At 44.7% G+C, this 15,393-nt stretch overlaps 1 protein-coding gene across 1 annotated transcript in view; it reads right to left on the reverse strand.

The window, feature by feature from the left end:
* lonp1 (lon peptidase 1, mitochondrial) overlaps positions 1 to 15,393 on the reverse strand; it is a gene marked incomplete at its 5' end in the record, with an annotated part of 35,768 nt that overhangs the window by 18,483 nt on the left and 1,892 nt on the right. Inside the window, 6 exons of the mRNA XM_079221455.1 lie at positions 1,193 to 1,322; positions 2,124 to 2,185; positions 2,293 to 2,406; positions 4,295 to 4,460; positions 4,591 to 4,710; positions 13,856 to 13,944. Of these exons, the coding sequence (XP_079077581.1) occupies positions 1,193 to 1,322; positions 2,124 to 2,185; positions 2,293 to 2,406; positions 4,295 to 4,460; positions 4,591 to 4,710; positions 13,856 to 13,944 (681 nt within the window). The remainder of the gene's footprint in view (positions 1 to 1,192; positions 1,323 to 2,123; positions 2,186 to 2,292; positions 2,407 to 4,294; positions 4,461 to 4,590; positions 4,711 to 13,855; positions 13,945 to 15,393) is intronic.

Raw genomic sequence — 15,393 nt, forward strand, 5'->3', positions numbered from 1 at the left:
TGTTTCAGATATTATCATTTATCTGAATAGAAAGAGCAGTATGTTTGAGTTGAGACATGACGATCAGGACTACCTGATGCCTGATCAACCAGGACGTCTTCACAGAGCAGACAAACAGCCCTAAAGGTTTCATTGATCTCTTCCAGGACCAAACAGTCCTAAAGGTTTCATTGATCTCTTCCAGGACCAAACAGTCCTAAAGGTTTCATTGATCTCTTCCAGGACCAAACAGTCCTAAAGGTTTCATTGATCTCTTCTAGGACCAAACAGCCCTAAAGGTTTCATTGATCTCTTCTAGGACCAAACAGTCCTAAAGGTTTCATTGATCTCTTCTAGGACCAAACAGCCCTAAAGGTTTCATTGATCTCTTCTAGGACCAAACAGTCCTAAAGGTTTCATTGATCTCTTCTAGGACCAAACAGTCCTAAAGGTTTCATTGATCTCTTCCAGGACCAAACAGTCCTAAAGGTTTCATTGATCTCTTCTAGGACCAAACAGCCCTAAAGGTTTCATTGATCTCTTCCAGGACCAAACAGTCCTAAAGGTTTCATTGATCTCTTCTAGGACCAAACAGCCCTAAAGGTTTCATTGATCTCTTCTAGGACCAAACAGTCCTAAAGGTTTCATTGATCTCTTCTAGGACCAAACAGCCCTAAAGGTTTCATTGATCTCTTCTAGGACCAAACAGTCCTAAAGGTTTCATTGATCTCTTCTAGGACCAAACAGTCCTAAAGGTTTCATTGATCTCTTCTAGGACCAAACAGCCCTAAAGGTTTCATTGATCTCTTCCAGGACCAAACAGTCCTAAAGGTTTCATTGATCTCTTCTAGGACCAAACAGTCCTAAAGGTTTCATTGATCTCTTCCAGGACCAAACAGTCCTAAAGGTTTCATTGATCTCTTCTAGGACCAAACAGCCCTAAAGGTTTCATTGATCTCTTCCAGGACCAAACAGTCCTAAAGGTTTCATTGATCTCTTCTAGGACCAAACAGCCCTAAAGGTTTCATTGATCTCTTCTAGGACCAAACAGCCCTAAAGGTTTCATTGATCTCTTCTAGGACCAAACAGCCCTAAAGGTTTCATTGATCTCTTCTAGGACCAAACAGTCCTAAAGGTTTCATTGATCTCTTCCAGGACGTCTCCACAGAGTGGACAAACAGTCCCTACAGGCCTTTAAACACGAGACACTCACATTAGTCTCTTCCAGGACGTCCTGTAGCTCCTGGGACTCTGCTCCTGTCAGCGCTGCTCCCATGTCGCTGAGGTAGATAGGGTTATCAACCACTCTCTGACCGGCCTGCATCATCTGGAGGACCGACTCTCTGACGGACACACACACATTTCACTTCTTTCCCACGGATCACGTCAACTTTCAGCAGATTGTGAGCACAAAAAGAATGAATTCAGCAGCCTTGTAAAGGAGACTTGTAAAGTACAGGAGTGGGGATGAAGAAGGAAGTGATGAACCTGAGGTTGGCTTTGTTGTCCAGCGTTAGCTCACCTCGAGTTCCCTTTGAGGTGAGCTAACGCTGGACAACAAAACCTCAGGTTCATCACTTCCTTAGGTCAACACACAAGTTCCGGTTGAACTGTGAGGCCAGCCGCAAACATTTAGATCTTTATGAAAACGACTGGCAGCAACTGGATCTGATGACTTTAGACTAGAATCTTTACATATTGCATACTATATAATTTGCTCATATATGATTGGACATTTTTTTTTTATTAATTTCAGATGCTCAATGTAGATTATTGTCCAATGCTGTATTTCATTGTAAAAGGAATCCACTACTTACAACAAGCTAAGCACCATGTTCCACCAATCATCATATTGTAAGATAATCAAAACCAGGATAGCGCGCATGACTGGCCTGACCAGGTCTGACTTGATCTCCGGTCATGTAGTGATCAGTTCAATTAAATATAGAATGAAGATGTAAAGCTTTCACCCCTCAAATGAAGGTCTTCTCACAGATACAAACAGGTCATACGTTTTAACACAAACGCTAGTAACATTTCTAAATTGCTTTACAGACGTTAATGCAGACCTATATCATAAGCATGATGAATAATGTATATAAAAACCTACATACATACTGAACATATTGTGACTGATGACTGACCTGTAGAGGGGGTTCAATGCAATGATGTCTCTGATGGTCTTCACTATCTCTGCTGTCAGCGCCTGCAAAACAAACATTACACATATTCAGGTTTTAATACGACCATCAGAAATAATCACTTGATGAAATGTGCCATCGCACTGGTGTCACATGTAGTGTGTGTTTGTACCTTGACCTCCTCTGTGACTGTGAACTGTTCATGTTGAATGTTGTCCACTTCTACCATCAGGATGTTGGAGGCCGGCAGAGGCTGAAGCTCTGGACTCAGTTCTGCTTCTGAAACCTACAACAGTCAACGAGAAAATAAATAAAAACCACAACAACTTTATCTCCCACCACTAATGAACAAACAATACAGTTAGTTAGATAGTTCAACTGTTTACAAAGTTAGTTTGATCGATTCTTATTTTATTTTGAGTTGTAATAATAAAATACAGTAAAAGCATAGTTGTGAAAGTGTACAGACCAAACTGCATTTACGAAGCTGTTTAAGGAAGTTTTACCTTTTGTTAGTACCTCTCTACTAGATATAATCAATGGGTCTTTACTAACGGGTCATGTACCACAGTCTTTTAAAGTAGCTGTAATTAAACCTCTTCTTAAGAAGCCCACTCTGGATCCAGAGGTGTTGGCTAACTACAGACCTATCTCTAACCTTCCCTTCCTCTCTAAGATACTGGAGAAGGTAGTCGCAAACCAGTTGTGAGACTTTTTACATAACAATAGTTTATTTGAGAAGTTTCAGTGAGGATTTAAAAAGCATCATAGCACAGATACACTAGTGACAATTACTAATGACCTTCTAGTTGCATCAGATAGGGGACTTGTCTCTGTACTGGTCTTATTAGACCTTAGTGCTGATAAAGGACTTGTCTCTGTACTGGTCTTGTTAGACCTTAGTGCTGATAAAGGACTTGTCTCTGTACTGGTCTTGTTAGACCTTAGTGCTGATAAAGGACTTGTCTCTGTTCTGGTCTTGTTAGACCTTAGTGCTGATAAAGGACTTGTCTCTGTACTGGTCTTGTTAGACCTTAGTGCTGATAAAGGACTTGTCTCTGTTCTGGTCTTGTTAGACCTTAGTGCTGATAAAGGACTTGTCTCTGTACTGGTCTTGTTAGACCTTAGTGCTGATAAAGGACTTGTCTCTGTACTGGTCTTGTTAGACCTTAGTGCTGATAAAGGACTTGTCTCTGGTCTTGTTAGACCTTAGTGCTGATAAAGGACTTGTCTCTGTTCTGGTCTTGTTAGACCTTAGTGCTGATAAAGGACTTGTCTCTGTACTGGTCTTGTTAGACCTTAGTGCTAATAAAGGACTTGTCTCCGTTCTGGTCTTATTAGACCTTAGTGCTGATAAAGGACTTGTCTCTGTTCTGGTCTTGTTAGACCTTAGTGCTAATAAAGGACTTGTCTCTGTACTGGTCTTGTTAGACCTTTTTCTTGTTAGACCAATTTCTTTATAATTTTGTAATAAATAAACTTCCCAAAACTAGCTAACATTAGTGAACCTGGTATCTTGGGCAGTTGCCCACTTTGTCTGTTTGCTATTCCTCTGCCTTTTATTTGTGCAACAGGTCATTCACTCGATGGCCAAATGTTCATGTAATAAATATGCCTAAAAATGTTCAGATCAATGTGTGCTGACTCACTTCATAGCTTCACAGCTGAAACATTTTTTTTTTTTTAAACTTGGTGGACGGAAGTTGAAAAGATGGCAACAGTCATCAGACTGGGCGTCTGCATGCTGCTTGAGAGCGTCATACTGAAACATGTGTAGAAGGCTACAGTGTGGCATGAGAGGGTCATACTGAAACATGTGTAGAAGGCTACAGTGTGGCATGTGAGGGTCACACTGAAACATGTGTAGAAGGCTACAGTGTGGCATGAGAGGGTCATACTTAAACATGTGTAGAAGGCTACAGTGTGGCATGTGAGGGTCATACTGAAACATGTGTAGAAGGCTACAGTGTGGCATGAGAGGGTCACACTGAAACATGTGTAGAAGGCTACAGTGTGGCATGTGAGGGTCACACTGAAACATGTGTAGAAGGCTACAGTGTGGCATGTGAGGGTCATACTGAAACATGTGTAGAAGGCTACAGTGTGGCATGTGAGGGTCACACTGAAACATGTGTAGAAGGCTACAGTGTGGCATGTAAGGGTCATTTACAGACCTTGTCCTCAAGCGTCTCCGTAGGAGAACCTGCTTGCTCCTTGCGGCTGCGTTTGGCTTTGCGTCTCGATGGAGGTTTGGGTTGGGATTCGGACTCGGACTCTGACCATACAGGGGCCGCCGCGGCCTCTTCAGGCTCCATCTCCAGCTGTCTGGTGATCCGGATCCTGACAGACCAGAGGGTAGCAATGTCGTATATAATGGAGGTCTACACAATGCAACAGTGGGGAGCTAAGTCTCCAGGTTTTCATTCCAACCACCACGATGCCTTTTACTAAAGAAGCGAGCGTCTCTAACCTGCGGTGTCCCATGACGATCATCCTCAGCTTGTCTCCCAGGTCCTGCATCTCATGAATCTGAACAAAGGTCCCTGTAGAATAGACGGCATCTAGAGACTCCACCACATCCAACTCATCCCTGCAAGAGACAGAAACACTCATTGCTGCCAACACACAGACATGGTAACAGGCAGCATGTCCAGCTCTGAGTCACTGATTAGCAGGGTTCAGACACATTCTGACCAATGGATTTCATGACTTTTCCATGACTTCAAACCAAATGTCATGACAAACATTTAGTGAAATCTGGGTGTAAACAGTAAAAAGTGAGTAAATGTAGTATTTAAACTAACAATGAGAACACAAAGCATACAGTAAACCTTAAATGACACAAATGAATGAGACAATAGTTTGATTAAAAGAATAAACATTTATATAGATGCCTGTATGTATGCCTGCTTATATTTTGAGTCTTTCTTTTAAAAGCATATTCATTATGACAACAACTTTTCATGAAACAATAACAACTTTATCTTATTAAATAAAACAGATGTTCACAAACTGCATCATTTGCAGTGGAATATCTGTAATAAATCACAATATAGGGCAATGTTTGATACCGCTATACTCTGCATATTGTAAAATGTTTAAACTTGCAATAAAATGGTATTTTGACTTAAGTATCGTATTTGTGACAGTGACGTCAGAAAAGCTGTGATTGCGACCAATTTGTAATTCTATGAGTATCTTCGATTCTTATGTCAACTGATGAAGTGAAGTTTGTTGTTGAGAAAACTATCAAGCTGCATAGTTTCTGTAGCAGCCGTCTCTAGTACATCCTCTTCTCCTGGACCAATAAAGGCCTGATGCTCACGTGAGGCTGCAGGACGCAGACAAAGCCCTCTACGCACCATCTCTCCTTCTTGCAAGAATTAATACTTTAAAGATAAGTTTGGGTTTTTCGACGGTCCAGCTTAAAAAGACTTAAAACCTGTTCAGGTATACATTTGCCGTGACACCCCATAAACTAGTTGAAAAATGGTAACAAATCACAATATCTGGAAAGGTTTGATACCGCTATTCTCTACATACTGTAAAATGTTTAAACTTGCAATAAAATGGTATTGTGGGGATTGCTCCCTAATGACAGGAGACCAGATGTCTGTTTACAAGACATCCTGCCAGGTGAAGTATGAGTGGAGAGTCGAGGAGCAAAGCTCTCTTCAGGCCGACCACCAATGAGGAGACGCATCACTAACTGATCTTTAATGAGGAGGAGACGCATCACTAACTGATCTTTAATGAGGAGGAGACGCATCACTTACTGATCGTCAATGAGGAGACGCATCACTAACTGATCTTTAATGAGGAGGAGACTCATCACTTACTGATCGTCAATGAGGAGAAGACTCATCACTTACTGATCGTCAATGAGGAGACGCATCACTTACTGATCGTCAATGAGGAGACGCATCACTTACTGATCGTTAATGAGGAGGAGACGCATCACTAACTGATCGTCAATGAGGAGGAGACGCATCACTAACTGATCGTCAATGAGGAGGAGACGCATCACTAACTGATCGTCAATGAGGAGGAGACGCATCACTAACTGATCGTCAATGAGGAGGAGACGCATCACTAACTGATCGTCAATGAGGAGGAGACGCATCACTAACTGATCGTCAATGAGGAGGAGACGCATCACTTACTGATCGTCAATGAGGAGGAGACGCATCACTTACTGATCGTCAATGAGGAGACTCATCACTTACTGATCGTCAATGAGGAGGAGACTCATCACTTACTGATCGTCAATGAGGAGGAGACTCATCACTTACTGATCGTCAATGAGGAGACTCAAAACTTACTGATCGTCAATGAGGAGACGCATCACTAACTGATCTTTAATGAGGAGGAGACGCATCACTAACTGATCTTTAATGAGGAGGAGACTCATCACTTACTGATCGTCAATGAGGAGACGCATCACTTACTGATCGTCAATGAGGAGACGCATCACTTACTGATCGTTAATGAGGAGGAGACGCATCACTTACTGATCGTCAATGAGGAGGAGACGCATCACTTACTGATCGTCAATGAGGAGGAGACGCATCACTAACTGATCTTTAATGAGGAGGAGACGCATCACTTACTGATCGTCAATGAGGAGACGCATCACTTACTGAATGTCAATGAGGAGACGCATCACTTACTGATCGTCAATGAGGAGGAGACGCATCACTTACTGATCGTCAATGAGGAGACGCATCACTAACTGATCGTCAATGAGGAGGAGACTCATCACTTACTGATCGTCAATGAGGAGGAGACGCATCACTTACTGATCGTCAATGAGGAGGAGACGCATCACTTACTGATCGTCAATGAGGAGACGCATCACTAACTGATCGTCAATGAGGAGACGCATCACTTACTGATCGTCAATGAGGAGACGCATCACTTACTGATCGTCAATGAGGAGACGCATCACTTACTGATCGTCAATGAGGAGACGCATCACTAACTGATCGTCAATGAGGAGACACATCACTTACTGATCGTCAATGAGAAGGAGACTCATCACTTACTGATCGTCAATGAGGAGACGCATCACTAACTGATCGTCAATGAGAAGGAGACTCATCACTTACTGATCGTCAATGAGGAGACACATCACTTACTGATCGTCAATGAGAAGGAGACTCATCACTTACTGATCGTCAATGAGGAGACGCATCACTAACTGATCGTCAATGAGAAGGAGACGCATCACTTACTGAATGTCAATGAGGAGACGCATCACTTACTGATCGTCAATGAGGAGGAGACGCATCACTTACTGATCGTCAATGAGGAGACACATCACTTACTGATCGTCAATGAGGAGACACATCACTTACTGATCGTCAATGAGAAGGAGACTCATCACTTACTGATCGTCAATGAGGAGACGCATCACTAACTGATCGTCAATGAGAAGGAGACTCATCACTTACTGATCGTCAATGAGGAGACGCATCACTTACTGATCGTTAATGAGGAGGAGACGCATCACTTACTGATCGTCAATGAGGAGGAGACGCATCACTTACTGATCGTCAATGAGGAGACGCATCACTAACTGATCGTCAATGAGGAGACGCATCACTTACTGATCGTCAATGAGGAGACGCATCACTTACTGATCGTCAATGAGGAGACGCATCACTTACTGATCGTCAATGAGGAGACGCATCACTAACTGATCGTCAATGAGGAGACACATCACTTACTGATCGTCAATGAGAAGGAGACTCATCACTTACTGATCGTCAATGAGGAGACGCATCACTTACTGATCGTCAATGAGGAGACGCATCACTTACTGATCGTTAATGAGGAGGAGACGCATCACTTACTGATTGTCAATGAGGAGGAGACGCATCACTTACTGATCGTCAATGAGGAGACGCATCACTAACTGATCGTCAATGAGGAGACGCATCACTAACTGATCGTCAATGAGGAGACGCATCACTTACTGATCGTCAATGAGGAGACGCATCACTTACTGATCGTCAATGAGGAGACGCATCACTTACTGATCGTCAATGAGGAGACGCATCACTAACTGATCGTCAATGAGGAGACACATCACTTACTGATCGTCAATGAGAAGGAGACTCATCACTTACTGATCGTCAATGAGGAGACGCATCACTAACTGATCGTCAATGAGAAGGAGACTCATCACTTACTGATCGTCAATGAGGAGACACATCACTTACTGATCGTCAATGAGAAGGAGACTCATCACTTACTGATCGTCAATGAGGAGACGCATCACTAACTGATCGTCAATGAGAAGGAGACGCATCACTTACTGAATGTCAATGAGGAGACGCATCACTTACTGATCGTCAAAGAGGAGGAGACGCATCACTTACTGATCGTCAATGAGGAGACACATCACTTACTGATCGTCAATGAGGAGACACATCACTTACTGATCGTCAATGAGAAGGAGACTCATCACTTACTGATCGTCAATGAGGAGACGCATCACTAACTGATCGTCAATGAGAAGGAGACTCATCACTTACTGATCGTCAATGAGGAGACGCATCACTTACTGATCGTCAATGAGGAGGAGACGCATCACTTACTGATCGTCAATGAGGAGACGCATCACTAACTGATCGTCAATGAGGAGGAGACTCATCACTTACTGATCGTCAATGAGGAGGAGACGCATCACTTACTGATCGTCAATGAGGAGGAGACGCATCACTTACTGATCGTCAATGAGGAGACGCATCACTTACTGATCGTCAATGAGGAGACGCATCACTAACTGATCGTCAATGAGGAGACGCATCACTAACTGATCGTCAATGAGGAGACGCATCACTAACTGATCGTCAATGAGGAGACGCATCACTAACTGATCGTCAATGAGAAGGAGACGCATCACTAACTGATCGTCAATGAGGAGACGCATCACTTACTGATCGTCAATGAGGAGGAGACGCATCATTTACTGATCGTCAATGAGGAGACACATCACTTACTGATCGTCAATGAGAAGGAGACTCATCACTTACTGATCGTCAATGAGGAGACGCATCACTAACTGATCGTCAATGAGAAGGAGACTCATCACTTACTGATCGTCAATGAGGAGACGCATCACTTACTGATCGTCAATGAGGAGGAGACGCATCACTTACTGATCGTCAATGAGGAGACGCATCACTAACTGATCGTCAATGAGGAGGAGACTCATCACTTACTGATCGTCAATGAGGAGGAGACGCATCACTTACTGATCGTCAATGAGGAGGAGACGCATCACTTACTGATCGTCAATGAGGAGACGCATCACTAACTGATCGTCAATGAGGAGACGCATCACTTACTGATCGTCAATGAGGAGACGCATCACTAACTGATCGTCAATGAGGAGACGCATCACTTACTGATCGTCAATGAGGAGACGCATCACTTACTGATCGTCAATGAGGAGACGCATCACTTACTGATCGTCAATGAGGAGACGCATCACTAACTGATCGTCAATGAGGAGACGCATCACTAACTGATCGTCAATGAGGAGACGCATCACTAACTGATCGTCAATGAGGAGACGCATCACTAACTGATCGTCAATGAGAAGGAGACGCATCACTAACTGATCGTCAATGAGGAGACGCATCACTAACTGATCGTCAATGAGAAGGAGACTCATCACTTACTGATCGTCAATGAGGAGACGCATCACTTACTGATCGTCAATGAGGAGGAGACGCATCACTTACTGATCGTCAATGACGAGACGCATCACTTACTGAATGTCAATGAGGAGACGCATCACTTACTGATCGTCAATGAGGAGGAGACTCATCACTTACTGATCGTCAATGAGAAGGAGACTCATCACTTACTGATCGTCAATGAGGAGACGCATCACTTACTGATCGTCAATGAGGAGGAGACGCATCACTAACTGATCTTTAATGAGGAGGAGACGCATCACTTACTGATCGTCAATGAGGAGGAGACGCATCACTTACTGATCGTCAATGAGGAGGAGACGCATCACTTCCCACCCCCCATATATAAGGGCTAATGTATTGTCCGGCGGTCATTATCCAAAGATAAATGAACAGGTATGTGAGCGAGTGTGTTTGTGCTCTTTTATTTTTCTAGACAGTCCTTGCCAATCATTTATTCCCGTAGTCCAGGCACTGTTATGGCATGCAGATCTTCTCTTACCAAAAAGCCAACAGGGCTCACAATATACTCTGTCAATTTTGGGGGAGTAACACAGCCATTTGTGTTGTATCTTAGTTCCTTTTTTTGACACTATGATACAAATCTTTAGAAAAACATCTCCCCTTTTTGTCTTTAGGATACGGACCTTCACATTTACATGGTCCCTGCCTTAAAATGAACTTTTTCATGTCAGCATCAGTAATATCCACCAGGAAATGTGCCCGGTCACCAGGGTAAAGTGCAGTATTAGAAGTTTCATCTGACTCTGTCGCACGGCTACCCGAGGCCTCCTCACTGCTAGCCGAGGCCTCCTCACGGCTACCCGAGGCCTCCTCACTGCTACCCGAGGCCTCCTCACTGCTAGCCGAGGCCTCCTCACTGCTAGCCGAGGCCTCCTCAAGGCTAGCCGAGGCCTCCTCAAGGCTACCCGAGGCCTCCTCACGGCTACCCGAGGCCTCCTCACGGCTACCCGAGGCCTCCTCACGGCTACCCGAGGCCTCCTCACTGCTACCCGAGGCCTCCTCACTGCTACCCGAGGCCTCCTCACTGCTACCCGAGGCCTCCTCACGGCTACCCGAGGCCTCCTCACGGCTACCCGAGGCCTCCTCACGGCTACCCGAGGCCTCCTCACTGCTACCCGAGGCCTCCTCACTGCTACCCGAGGCCTCCTCACGGCTACCTGAGGCCTCCTCACTGCTACCCGAGGCCTCCTCACTGCTACCCGAGGCCTCCTCACTGCTACCCGAGGCCTCCTCACTGCTACCCGAGGCCTCCTCACTGCTACCCGAGGCCTCCTCACTACAGCCTGACTTTGCTGGACTTGCAGAACCTTGGCACACGCCTGGCTCTCCCTTATCCTCCGTCACAGAATATGATTTAAGTGTCAACGGTGAATGGGACTTTTATTTTGACGGCCACAGAGATCGGGAAGCAAAGGAAGTTTGGAACGTACACAAACCAGGCATCGTTCACATGGCAACAGTCAACTGTCAAATAGCAAACTGTGAAGACCCATTCCCCCGGTACTGGGGGAGCGTCTCAAGATTACGTTTTTAAATAGTCGTATGAACCACAAATGAGTTCTAATACTTGTATTATTTTATATCTTTTTTTCAGAATTTTCTTGTGAAGAAAATGTATATTTTTAAAAAAAAGCGTTTATAACATATTTTTATCATAACTATGAACATCCAGCATGATCTAATTAAGAATGGCAGAAAAATGCTTTTCGAGCGGTTTCCGACATGTTCAAAATGTGTGCTTCAGACCCTAATCAAGGTCTCACATACTAATACACCCCTTGTTAGAAAGAACAGAGCCTAAAGAACCCGAATATGCAATGAAACCACACAAAAACAAAGTGTTGAGGTCATTTGAAGACTTTTCAGGGGAAAAACTGTGTAAATCGGTTCAAAAATGAAAAACGTCAAAGTTCTATAGGAAAACTACATTTCCCAGAAGCCCGGGTGCATTCTCTTCAGTAGACTGCGCATGTGCCGTCTGAGGTGGATCAAAGATCGTCCATTTCACAGGGGAAATGCTGGACCCAGAAATGTAAAATAAAAAAAATCTCCGGTGGTTGACGGAATTTAAAGTTACTTATAGGTGGCTGGTACGGATCTAGATGGAGCCGTTCGACTCCTACATGCCCGCACGGTCACGGAGATGTGTTTATTCTTGAAATCCGTTGTTTTAAAGGATAGTTACGAGCGATTTTGTGAAACGTTACTTGCGTCGCGGAAAGTTGGAAAAAAATAAATAATAATAATTGCCACGCGAGGCCCCCTGTCCCTGCAAGGCCCCCCCGCGGTGCGGGGGCTGTGGGGGTAATCTCTACGGGCCTGATGAGGAGACACATCACTAACTGATCGTCAATGAGGAGACGTATCACTTACTGATCGTCAATGAGGAGACGTATCACTTACTGATCGTCAATGAGGAGACGTATCACTTACTGATCGTCAATGAGGAGACGCATCACTTACTGATCGTCAATGAGGAGACGCATCACTTACTGATCGTCAATGAGGAGACACATCACTTACTGATCGTCAATGAGGAGACGCATCACTTACTGATCGTCAATGAGGAGACGTATCACTTACTGATCGTCAATGAGGAGACGTATCACTTACTGATCGTCAATGAGGAGACGCATCACTTACTGATCGTCAATGAGGAGACGCATCACTTACTGATCGTCAATGAGGAGACACATCACTTACTGATCGTCAATGAGGAGACGTATCACTTACTGATCGTCAATGAGGAGACGCATCACTTACTGATCGTCAATGAGGAGACGCATCACTTACTGATCGTCAATGAGGAGACTCATCACTTACTGATCGTCAATGAGGAGACGCATCACTTACTGATCGTCAATGAGGAGACACATCACTTACTGATCGTCAATGAGGAGACACATCACTTACTGATCGTCAATGAGGAGACGTATCACTTACTGATCGTCAATGAGGAGACGTATCACTTACTGATCGTCAATGAGGAGACGTATCACTTACTGATCGTCAATGAGGAGGAGACGCATCACTTACTGATCGTCAATGAGGAGACGCATCACTTACTGATCGTCAATGAGGAGGAGACGTATCACTTACTGATCGTCAATGAGGAGACGCATCACTTACTGATCGTCAATGAGGAGGAGACGCATCACTTACTGATCGTCAATGAGGAGGAGACGCATCACTTACTGATCGTCAATGAGGAGGAGACGCATCACTTACTGATCGTCAATGAGGAGGAGACGCATCACTTACTGATCGTCAATGAGGAGACGCATCACTTACTGATCGTCAATGAGGAGACGCATCACTTACTGATCGTCAATGAGGAGACGCATCACTTACTGATCGTCAATGAGGAGGAGACGCATCACTTACTGATCGTCAATGAGGAGGAGACGCATCACTTACTGATCGTCAATGAGGAGGAGACGCATCACTTACTGATCGTCAATGAGGAAGAGACGCATCACTTACTGATCGTCAATGAGGAGACACATCACTTACTGATCGTCAATGAGGAGACGCATCACTTACTGATCGTCAATGAGGAGACGCATCACTTACTGATCGTCAATGAGGAGACGCATCACTTACTGATCGTCAATGAGGAGACACATCACTTACTGATCGTCAATGAGGAGACGCATCACTTACTGATCGTCAATGAGGAGACGCATCACTTACTGATCGTCAATGAGGAGACGTATCACTTACTGATCGTCAATGAGGAGACGCATCACTTACTGATCGTCAATGAGGAGACGCATCACTTACTGATCGTCAATGAGGAGACGCATCACTTACTGAACGTCAATGAGGAGACGCATCACTTACTGATCGTCAATGAGGAGACGCATCACTTACTGATCGTCAATGAGGAGGAGACGCATCACTTACTGATCGTCAAAGAGGAGGAGACGCATCACTTACTGATCGTCAATGAGGAGACGCATCACTTACTGATCGTCAATGAGGAGGAGACGCATCACTTACTGATCGTCTCTCTTCAGGAAGACTCCAGCGTACGGCTGAGCCAGACGGACCTTCCTCCTCAGCAGCTCCATCAGCGCCTTGTTCTTCACCTGACAGGATAAACACAGACGTCACACACGAGCATACGGAATGTTCACTACTACATGAAGTGTACTGCATGTGTAGTGTACTGCATGTGTAGTGTACTACATGAAGTGTACTGCATGTGTAGTGTACTGCATGTGTACTAGGGCTGTGCATGTGGGGTACGGCGCATATGCTTATGTCGCATGTTAACTCACTTGACTCATGGTTTGAAAGAAACAACATTGCCAAAATGCATGCTGGGTAAATGACACCGCCCACACAAGAAGACTCTTCTAGTGCAGGAAGAAGTCTCTTCCTGTGCGGCTGAGTGGGCGGGCTTTACCCAGCATGCATTTTGGTGATGTCATTTATTTCAAACCATGAGTCAACTTCTATGAATGAGATGTAAGTAGCTCAGACCGCTGTACACGCATCTGTGACTGCAAACATTAAATGTTGCTGCCTGCCGGCTGCAATTCGGCATCAATAAATTAATGTGTTTATTCGGGAAAAAAATACTGTGATATACCGTGAAACCGCCAGAATCTTACAAAATACCGTGATATGAATTTTTGGCCATACCGCCCAGCCCTAATGTGTACTGCATGTGTACTACTTGCGTACTGCATGTGTCCGTGGGCAAGACACTTGACCCCAGATTGCTCATACACATTATTCATGCACAGCAGTTCCTGTGGTGTATGTAATGTTAGTCCTAAATAGGCAGTGGCAGGGCCCTCATCACTGTGTGAACGATGACATGTAGTGTGACAGCACTGTGAGTGGTGAAAGACATGAAAAGATCTGTACAAGTACAGATGGTGCTTTATTTATTTATTTAAGACATTAGGCATTCCCAAAACTCCTGTTTGGTGATTCCCCAGACGACCACTGGAATGACCCCTTCCTTTTGAAGGATTATGGAACATTCCGTCTGCACATGTAACATCACTCCCCCCCCATCCTCCTTTACCTCAGTGCCGCCTTCGACACCATCAACCACTCCATCCTCCTCTCACGTCTCCAGCACTCCCTTGGTATAACTGGCACTGTCCTCTCCTGGTTCACCTTGTATCTCTCAGACCGACATCAATTCATTGCCATAAATAACTGTAAATCCTCCCCAGTCACCCACGGTGTCCCCCAAGGTTATGTGCTTGGTCCCCTCCTCTTCATCCTTCCCCTTGGACAAATCATCCGTCGTCAAGGTCTCAATTTTCACTGCTACGCTGACGACACCCAACTCTACCTCTCTTCCAAGACCATCACCTCTGCCACCCACTCCACTCTCACCTCCTGTCTCACTCTCACCTCCTGTCTCACTCTCACCTTCTGTCTCACTGATATAAAATCATGGATGCAACAAAACTGTCTCAAACTCAACTCTAATAAATCTGAAATGCTCATCATCGGCCCTATCTCCCTCACCCGCTCAGCCCAGACCTTCTCTCTGAACATTGATGGCTCCATCG

Source organism: Taurulus bubalis (genome assembly GCF_910589615.1).
Source record: "Taurulus bubalis genome assembly, chromosome: 7".
Classification (NCBI taxonomy): domain Eukaryota; kingdom Metazoa; phylum Chordata; class Actinopteri; order Perciformes; family Cottidae; genus Taurulus; species Taurulus bubalis.